The following is a 10,507-nucleotide window of genomic DNA, read 5'->3' as shown; positions in this document are numbered from 1 at the left end:
CCAAGTACGACTCCGTGAGGAAAGTCTCACCCTGATATTTTGGAGGTATAATATAAGACTCGGAATTAGTTTTGCCGCAATACCAAGGTCCAAGTGAGTCTTTTCGAAAATGCAGACTACGAAGCTAAGTACACATATGTTACTAGGCAAGTTGTTCTCCTATGAGTTGAGATTATATAAACCTCACAGGAAAGCATCATCGGTATTAGTTGATGTCGTAGACACCGGAATGGCACTGTGAACCATATAGTTCAGGTACAGAGGAGAGACCTGTTGTTAGAGATATCAAAAAACATTTTTCAGGAGGAATAGAAGGACATCTCAAGTTTCAGTTCAAACAAACAGAACAAAGAGACCGCAGAACGTATCTTTATTGTCATCGTTGTTCTTGGACACCCGAAGTGCTGCATTGATAGGTCACGTCATCTCCAGATGACTGACGCGAGACGACGCACGAAAAAAGTAACGGCAACATACTACTATGGTCGCTCGGATTATAGTACTACTATGCAATTTATTCAGTAACATCGCTTATACCTGACCGCTGTCCTTATGTAATTATTTCCTACCGCAGCCATAGTTGTAATTAATCCATGGCTCCTCTACACGGTCTTCTGCGGGTGCTGCGACGACTTCGTCTACAGAGTCTCACTGAGGAGAGTCCCGTCGCGGCATACTCTGCAAGGCCATCCTCACGTAGAGTGGACCTACGTCATACTTCGGTGACGGGATATAGACGTAACATACAGTTGTCACCCCCCTAGTGCGTACGAACCTGTCTCGGGATTGGGAATGGATCACGGGGGTACCGTTTGCTTCTCAGACGAGGACTGACGCAGTATGTCCGGCTTCGTTAGCTGTATGCGAGAACCCGGGCGTGTCCCGTGTCGTTGAACGCCGCATGCACCGAGAGGACACCCTGCAAATTTCGCACGGCACCTACCCAGCTAACCTACACCCGTTCACCTTCGTGGAACCCGTCCTGCGGTGTAAGCCGGTCTCCTCCGTTGTGGGCTCGGTAGCCTAAGGGGAGTCCTTACATGCTGAGGTGCCTCTCCGTACGTTGAGGGGTTGAGCGAAGGGACTAAATACCGTTCTCCTCTTTACGACGGAATTCCTGTCGGTGAACCCGGTCCCAGCTCCTCCTTACTATCCCGCAGTTGTCGATCCCGTCCAGGGTTCGGCCTAGGAGCGTCCATGATCCCCCTGCCGACGGCATTCCGGGGGTCCCGGTTCGGGTCTCGACTACCGCACTCTCACGAAAACAAAACTCTCAGTAGTCCGAGGTACTCAAGCGGGGCGGGGAGCGAGGTTACTGGTACTCTGGTAAATCATTACCATTGGTTCCTGAGCGTTTGTGGCTACTCGCAGCGAGTCCTGTCTGTATAGAAGCAAAGTGCACAGCCCCTTATCTTTCTCGCGGATAACCATGCGCCCGACAGTCTGCCTCGTAAGCTACACGCGGGATTTGAGCAATCGGTTTCGCACATTGTCGGATTAAGCGCAAACTCTTCGACCTTCTTGTGGATGTAGTCCCCCAGGAGCGTCACTCTGGTGTCGCAAAAACTCACACATTAAGCGCGCTTGGTCTTAAATGTATCTAGGACTCTGAAGCCAGGTGACGGAGATGTCGACAAGACAATCCCTGAGATACCTCTGAATATACAGTTCTTGCTGTTTTACACACATCACCCCTTCGGCAAATACATTACTCCTCATCGGTATTCAGAGACCGGATATGGACAAGCATAGGAATCAGGGTACGCAACATGGGCAGAAATAAACACCCACGCTGACGGAGGTCTGTAACCCCGGACTCTCCCAGCGCCAGAGGCACCACACGGGTGCCTCCGTCTCTAGGATAAAGAAACTTTCCAACGTTCGAATTTACGTAGTTAGACACCCAACACGTTGTAAGCCTGAAGAATAAGTGGGTATCTTCCCGTTCTTTAAATACCTATAAGTTAGGAAATCCGAGTGGAGAGTGGATCCGAGCTTCAATAGATCCGGAGAGTCAGGGCCTTTTGCTCTGCTGCCTATACAAGGAGAGAGAGGAGAGGAACAAGCCCAACCTATCTTTGTCGACAGAGTGTAGATGGGGCAATCGGAGGCTCGATCGAGTCACGCACGATTGCTGTTTTCCTTATCAAAGACATTACTCACAACGGAACATACACTAGACACCACTCACCGACAGTAAGTTTTTGACCTCGATCCGCTTACATCCCCGCGTTGGGTATCTATCCGGGAGCCCGGTGGACCCTCCGAAACACCAGTCTGAGCGTTTTGTTTTTTACTTGCTCGTCTCGACGTCGGTCTACATTCCTTTTTTCCCTTTATTCGTTGTCTCTTGACGTTTGTTTTCACGTACAATTGTTGGTCCGCCGTTGGAACAGTACCTTCTCGGGGTTCCGCCCCTCTGCGGTCTGTTCCCCGACACTTTTTGGGCCTCGTCGACACCCCTGGACCACGGGGGGACCACCAACTTAGACCCCATTTGGCGCCTGTACCACATAGCTCCATGCTAGACAGCTCAATGCCTTCGTGTACGGAAGGTAGTCAACAGCCATTTTCAACGGCCTCGCGTTCCGTCGTGCCGTGCTTCGGATCGTGCAAATACACTATACGTGGAAGGACCCTGCCTGGTGTCTGGGACTTGCGTCCAGATGACGGGGTACGATACACAGAGCCGGTGGCCCTCTCCTGGGTACCGTGCGGCTCAGGGCGTATGTAGATCCGAGGTTCGGTATCCAAACGGCGGACCAAAATTGTACGTGAACAACAACGGTCAAGAGAAAACGAATAAAGAAAATAGATTGATAAATAATCCATTTGTTGGCTCTCTGTTTTCTGAAGCTACACGATGCTTTTACTGACTGAATAGTTCAAACTGAAGATGCTGTGATTTGATGACTCCACTATTCCTAAAATAAATATTCTGGATGTTTTTCTTCAAAATTCATCCTGAAATATTTGTGATCTTTGTAAACGTTGAGATCTTGAGTTGAATCAGTTTCTGTGGGTTTGATTGGTCTGGCTGCACATCATGAGTTTGTGTAGATGGAGCAGAGTTTCAGATGTGAAGTCACCTCTTTATTATTGAAGGAGAAGCACGTTGTCTTTAATATTAATGAGAGATCTTTTCACTTTTTGTCTCTTACAGTTTTTACCTGTTTGGAGTTTCCACTTTCTAACCTTCTTCAGCTCTGAACAGATTATTAAACCTGGAGTTATTTCAAACAGGAACATTGTTTTCTAAAGTTACATCATGTTTTCTTTATTCAGTCTGGAGGACTGCAGGTTGTCAGAGATCAGCTGTTCTGCTCTGGCCTCAGCTCTGAAGTCCAACATCCATCTGAGAGATCTGGACCTGAGTGGCAACGATCTGCAGGATTCAGGAGTGGAGCTGCTGAGAGATCTTCTGGAGAGTCCAGACTGCAGACTGGAGACTCTCAGGTCAGTTCTCCATCTTTCACTTCTGTGCTGAGATGAAGAGAGTTGTGTTGACTCTGAGCTGCAGACATCAGGCTGATATCACTCTGATCCTCACTGAGCATCTTAATGCTGACTATCCTACCCTGCATAATGCACTCATCTCAAACACCTGAAACTCACCTTATATTCTGAAGCATGCTTTAAATAAATGATACACAAAATACAACAAGAACATATTTCTATTAAAACTCCTAAACATCTAATATGTTTGTATTATTATTATTGTTTTATTAGTCAATTTATTGAACATGTTTAAAAAAAACAACAAAAAAAACAAACAGAAAATGAATAATAATAAAAAGAAGCAAAATAACAAAATACTTTTCAAAGTATTAAAATAAATACTCAAGTAGTTTCCTTCATGTTCAAAAGGGGCAAGAAGAAGAAGCTTCTAACCCTTTCTGGTCGTTCCCCTCTAGCATACATAGTTCATGAAAATCAGAGTTCAGTTCATCGTCATCAGCATCCGTGATATTTCATACGTTGTTTAAAAAAAAGAAAATCATCTCTTTGTACAAATCTAAAAAACAAAAGAAATAATCTTTACAGGTCAACCAAAATCGTCACAGACAAGAATAAGCAGGAAATCACGGCTCCTGATCATAACCATTAGTATATTGTTCTGAAAAGTAGTTTTAGTTGAGATGAAGCTGCTCAGTATCTCAGCTCATCATTCCAGCTATTCCACAGATCAACACCTTTCTCTGTTATGAAGTGAAGTTTGGAATTTGTACGTATGTGTTTTTTGAATATGCAGTTTCCTCTCAGCACGTTGGTTTTCTCTGAGTGAACAGTCCCTGGATACCATGAGGCCGTTGTTGATTTGTGGCTTTGAACATCATTTGGAGAGTTTTATAGTCAACCAGGTCTTGTAGTTTCAGTGTTTTTAGATTGATAAATAATCCATTTGTTGGCTCTCTGTTTTCTGAAGCTACACGATGCTTTTACTGACTGAATAGTTCAAACTGAAGATGCTGTGATTTGATGACTCCACTATTCCTAAAATAAATATTCTGTTGGTTTTTTGTTCACATTTCTTCAAAAGTCATCATGAAATATTTGTGATCTTTGTAAACGTTGAGATCTTGAGTTGAATCAGTTTCTGTGGGTTTGATTGGTCTGGCTGCACATCATGAGTTTGTGTAGATGGAGCAGAGTTTCAGATGTGAAGTCACCTCTTTATTATTGAAGGAGAAGCACGTTGTCTTTAATATTAATGAGAGATCTTTGCACTTTTTGTCTCTTACACTTTTTACCTGTTTGGAGTTTCCACTTTCTAACCTTCTTCATCTCTGAACAGATTATTAAACCTGGAGTTATTTCAAACAGGAACATTGCGGTATGTAAGGGAAACTTCTGCAGCAATGGAGAGTCAGGACTCAGAGAGACACGAGGAGAGTTGGAGCTTTGATGTCAAACACTGATAGTTTGTTACAAGTATCGGCCGGAGAATTTCACATCACAAGTCACAGCAGCCAGAGGTTCTGACCGCACGGGTGGGTTGCCACATCAATTCTGCCCAGCCTCTCTCTGGATAGACCTTTTAACTAGCTTACAGAGAGTAATCAACATATTGGGGGAGATAATCCAAACAGCTGGGCCCACTGAANCCCAAATGTTCATTAACCAAAAACGAAACACAACCGCTCAGTTTCACAGGTAATTTTAGGATACCGTCAATCACAGTATCGGCCGGAGAATTTCACATCACAAGTCACAGCAGCCAGAGGTTCTGACTGCACGGGTGGGTTGCCACATCAATTCTGCCCAGCCTCTCTCTCGATAGACCTTTTAACTAATTTACAGAGTGTTAATCAACATATTGGGGGAGATAACGTAAACATCTGGGAACACTGGAGATATCCCCAACATCTCGAGACACTGAATCACCTGACTGACCCAGGCTAGAAAGCCAGCGTTCCCACTATCATAAACCATTTGTGACCGATAGTTGCCCGGTCATAAAACTGATATCAACATTATAGCTGAGGCCTCCCATTCCTTAAGACAGATAACAGAGTCAGGGTAGGTCATAAACGTCAACAGGCAGAAAAGTATATCTTAAGAGTAAGGAAGAATTATTCTCTGACAATAGTTAATGGAGCTGCCGAGCGGTTCTGTAAGTGAAAGCTCTATTCATTTTCTCCGTAGACAATGTGAGGTGACTCATAGCTGGACCACCTCCACCACTTGGATTGTAACAAAACTTTGCCAGATAAAGAATCAGCCCAGAAGATGAACCACTGTGTGAGAAAATGTCTGGTTATTGGGTGATAAAAGTCAAAGGTACAAGCCTGGGTTAATAAAAACACCAGGAGGAAGTTAACTGCCACTCACCATGAGTATTCTGGCTGGCTTTTTCATTTGGCAGCAGGGGTTTATGGAAATTACAGTATTATGAGTGGTCTACGCAACATGATTTCACAGAAGTGAGTTGGAATAATGAAAACTGTTGTCCATAACAGCAGTTTGTTATTACATTATTCAGACCAACTGTCCCATCTCTCACAGTAAATGAAGCCACAATGTTGCTTGCAAAAGATTTGAAGTTTTATTTGAGAGACTCTTGAATGTATTAAAAATTCAAATTATTGTCTTAAAGTTGTTGAAAGCACTGAACTTTGGGAAAATAAATGTAGATAGACCTTTAAGAGGAAGCTTTTTAATAACCTGAGAAGTAAATGATTCCATGATTATGTTTGTACTGTTCTGAAATTGCCTTTTGGAATTCCTTCCAGCAAGACGCTGCTGTACAAGCTTGTCATAGGGATCATCTTCAAATTGCTGTCATTTAAATGGCATATGGATGAGGCTTTTTCAATGTATGTGTAATTTGACAAAAGGCTTACTTGGGAGGATTCGTTTTAAAACCTTATGATGAAAAATTAATTCTGGATTTGAATTGCCATCCTGCTTTTTTGAGTCCGCTTTCGCAAACATTATTTTCCTCTGGGTTTTGTAAGGAGCATAGCTAATCTCCCAAAGCACACAGTTACAATCAAAACTATAAAATGTGATATCATTAAAATACTGAGGGAGCTAATCTGTTATTGACAATATAAAGAAAGCATTGAAGGCTTTCTGAGTGATCTTCCAGGCTTATGACACATTTTCTAATTTTGAAAGACACTTGTATAAACCTTCCATGCATGCAGAAGAAGAATCCAATTGAAATGGCTCAAAGTGTGCAGGATTATGGTAATAAAACAGAGGTTTGCCTCAAAGTTGCTCAGCTTTGAATTGTTAAACCTTCATTATAAAACTTAAATCTTTAAAGCAGTGGATGAACTGCTTTAAACTGCAGCTGTGGATATGAACAAAAGTAATACAAAAGTTACAGCAACACCAGCGGTTCACATTATGATTTCAAGGACGTATTGATTCAGAAGCAAACCCACACATTTTAAGATGTTCTCGAACACTCGTGCACCTGCTCTCACTCATCCTCTGTGCAGCTGCACTCTCAAAGGCTATGAAACACTGAACATGTAATGATGTGTTATTGTCGTACATACACTCCAATTCATACACCCAATAATACTAACACTCACTCAGCCGTGTAGGCTTTAAAGACATGCATGATGCTTCCTCTCATTTGAATCAATCACAGGTGACCTTATGCCGCTGAGGAGTGAGCGAAGCCCTGATTACGAGTGCCCATGGTTGTTAGTCACAATGTCTGTCTGCTGTTCTGCATCCCACACATCCTAATGAGACTCACACACACACGTACACACACATATGCAACTTTGATTGTTATTGCGCACAACAACCCCCACATCTTAACAATCATTATGACACTCGCCTTTTCTGATGCTTGCTATCAATATTCGCTGTTTATGAGTTTCTTCCGTCTTTCTTTCTCTAATTGCATTTCTGTAAGCCAAGTAAATAATGCAGCAGGATGCTCATTGGCAAGTTCATAAAGAGGACAGCGTACAGAGTACATTATGGGGCATGTGAGGGTTGTCCCTGCACCTAAAGTGCGTTAAATGCACGTCTGTAGATTGTTACTGTGGAACATTTATCATCCAAAATTATTTTCTTTTATAATCTGAAGCAAGCTCAATAGTATGCCAAATATTCAGACACTATTCAGGGGTTGTCAAAGTTTACTTTTGGACTCATTGTACTTTATTTCAAGTTTGCAAGTTTCTGTATGGTAATGAGGAAGGATACTTTAATGTATGAGTGGGTTATTCCATGAATGTTAAGAAAAAGAGAGCTGCACTAACCCAGTGGCAAACATGACAGACACTACCAAATGGGGTATATCAAATATAAGCTTGGATAATTCACCCACAACTTTCCATCAACATTATAACATAAAGTTTGAAATGTGCTTTTAAAAGATGAAAAGGAAACAGTAGATTGTTCTTCTTTTAAAGCCTGTTTTCCGCTGGCACAGATCTCATTAGCAAGACGATATAGAGATGGTCAACTGTTACAGCTGAAACATTACATAAGTGATCTTGATGGATCACTTTTTTTATGTCTTTTTGGGTTAAGCACAATATTCTCATCATATTTCGGTGCTGGTCACTGTGGGGAGAATCTGACGTCATAGCTTCAAAAGGAATATGCAAGTCGATCATATTTACTTTGCCCATGTACTGTATGTGAACATATCTGAAAGGGTTACAATCAAATAGTACATATAGTCCGATTAACAAACTTGCTTATGCTATTTCACTAGAACACAGTTAAAATTAGCTCAACCCCAATTGCGACAAAACAGCGAGGAGAGTGAAGGACAATCAAGCTCGGCTACACACGCCCACACAATCCTGAGAAGAGGTCTAATCAGCCGAAATAAGTACCCAACACATGGGTGGGTGTAATATGGGACTTTAATGACAATCTTGTTGCATTATTCATGATTTATAAGTGTTTTGTATTGTTTCATCGATGCAAATTAAAGTGACAAACTTTACCCAAAAAGTCAAATTGTGTTTACTTTTGTCCCGTAATAAAGTTACGACTTCTAACATATTAGCATGCATTTGGAGCCCTGTCATGTGGTGTTTTTTTTTATTTTTTATTACTGTCAATTGCATCCATCCATCAATGGAAGAGTTCAGAGAAAAGGACATAAGAAATTCAACACAATTTGAATAGAAAAGTCATATAAAGATACTGTACAATGCTGGGACCAACAAAGCAACGACAAGTGTGAGACCTGGAGGGAGGGAGGGATGAAAGGAGAGTAAATAATATTTCAATGTCCCCTTATTGCTAGTACCTGACCTCGGCTTGGGAAAAGCACATTTATTTAAAAACGATATAAATGTGTTTTGGCTGGAGCTGTCTGTTTGTAGGTCTCTGGACAAAGACAAAGTGAGTTGCAGATTGATGTACGAGGCGGAGGAAAATGAAAGTCTGGCAGAGTAAGAGATTGCCCGAGGTCTTCCTATCAACTCTCTGAATCGTATACACACTGTGAAGATGAGAGCTGAGGGATAAGAGGGGAGTAGAAATGTACAGCAAAGGATGGCAGGGGAAGGAGGTAAAAGGCAGAATGAAGTGAGAAAAGAGACAAAGACATCACAAGAGAAGCAGATTTGGGAATACAAGCTCTTAGTACCGTGGCAGAAACAAAAGGTAAAATCAAAATGTCACATTGATAAAAAGAGAGCCGTAAATAGGAGGTGAGGCAGGGGAGGAACGGGGGCAGACATGGAGGGGATAGTTTTCAAAAATGCAAGGCAAAGATTAAAGGAGGAGGCGGCTTTTATCTCACAGCAGAGTCTCTCTCACTCTCTCTCTCTCTCTCTCTCTCTCTCTCTCTCTCTCTCTCTCTCTCTCTCCTGTGGAGTTACATGTTAACCAGGAGAGCTGGGGGCACACACAGAGGAGAGGGTGGAGATGAAGGGATAAAAGATGGGGGAAAAGTGCTGACTTTAAAATTACATATGGCTTGTCTTACATGCATCTTCAAAAGTGTTAAACATCTATGCTCCTACTTATTCTCATCTTACATATCATCTTTTTACCTTTTACAATCAAGTCAGATCTCCATTGGGGATTTTGTACATGTGTTTGATCCTTATAGTTAATTTAAACCCCCTTGGAAACTTGGTTTACAATACTAAGTATTTTTCTATAACATTACATGTAATGAGTGAATAAGAAACAATCATTATTCTGGTGTAAAGAGGGGCAAAAAGTGGAATGGTTGTTTAATTACAGTGTGTTAAAGATTGCTTACTCCCAAAAAATAGGAAAAGAAGGCCAGATGGACGGCTTAATGTATTAAAACTTAAAAGCTAGAACACGGATGGAATGACAGGTTTAATGTATTATTTAATGTAATGTCTTCATTATTACTGCAAACATATGAAACTGATTTGGTTTTCCTTTTTTTATGTTCTTGTAATATTCGACTACTCTGGATCTTTCATTAATTTGCCCTACTGGGGTTTGGTCATGGTTATATGCATGATTAAAAAACTAGAATAAAGACATTACATGTATTAAAACCTTAACCAGTTTAGCCCTGAGCCTGTTTTTCAGGTCTCAGGCTCGAAAATGACATTCCCAGAACAAATGACCATATTCCCTTCTAAAAGGGTTACATTAGTAATCTTTTTTCTCAAAGTAATGATAAACCTGTGAGTTGGATGTAGAAAAGTCAGAATCAATATAGATGTTTTTTATTTTAAAGAAAATTCAGATTGAACATAGTAAAAAACTGTAAATTATAGTGTCCATCCAACAATTATTTTTTACTTATAGTGAAAACTACCCTTTTTTAAAAAAAAGTGTAGGAATCCAAAGTAAAACATATAATACTGTATGTACCCAGTATCAAGATTGATGCAAAACAAGTGACATTTGACCTTTTTAGAGAGGTTTAGCAAAAAAAACTCCACCTCTGAGGTGATTTGGGTGGAAATGGGGGTTTTACCGTTTCTCTGGAACCCATTGGTCGATTTTGGTGATTGACATCTCTTTCTGACCGTTAAAACCAATAGAATCGAAGGGGAATCTCCCCACTCACACACATGTTAAA

General features: G+C 41.4%; 1 protein-coding gene across 3 annotated transcripts in view; it reads left to right on the top strand.

Moving 5' to 3' along the window:
• The window catches only part of LOC104954556 (ribonuclease inhibitor-like), a 4,958-nt gene extending 1,441 nt beyond the window's left edge, over positions 1-3,517 (top strand). The window contains exons 2-3 of one of the 3 annotated variants that reach the window (XM_010781681.1): positions 651-660; positions 3,296-3,517. In XM_010781681.1, coding sequence (XP_010779983.1) covers positions 651-660; positions 3,296-3,487 — 202 coding nt within the window. In that variant the 3' untranslated portion in view covers positions 3,488-3,517. Of the gene's footprint in view, positions 1-650; positions 661-3,279 lie in introns of all 3 variants that reach the window. The other 2 variants (XM_010781679.1, XM_010781680.1) reach the window with 2 other exon arrangements.
• Positions 3,518-10,507: the final 6,990 nt, after the last annotated feature.

The sequence above is a fragment of the Notothenia coriiceps genome, unplaced genomic scaffold (assembly GCF_000735185.1).
Source record: "Notothenia coriiceps isolate Sejong01 unplaced genomic scaffold, NC01 NC01_scaffold00023523, whole genome shotgun sequence".
NCBI classification, from domain to species: domain Eukaryota; kingdom Metazoa; phylum Chordata; class Actinopteri; order Perciformes; family Nototheniidae; genus Notothenia; species Notothenia coriiceps.
The sequence above is the reverse complement of the archived record's forward strand: the minus strand, read 5'-3'. Positions and strand labels throughout refer to the sequence as shown.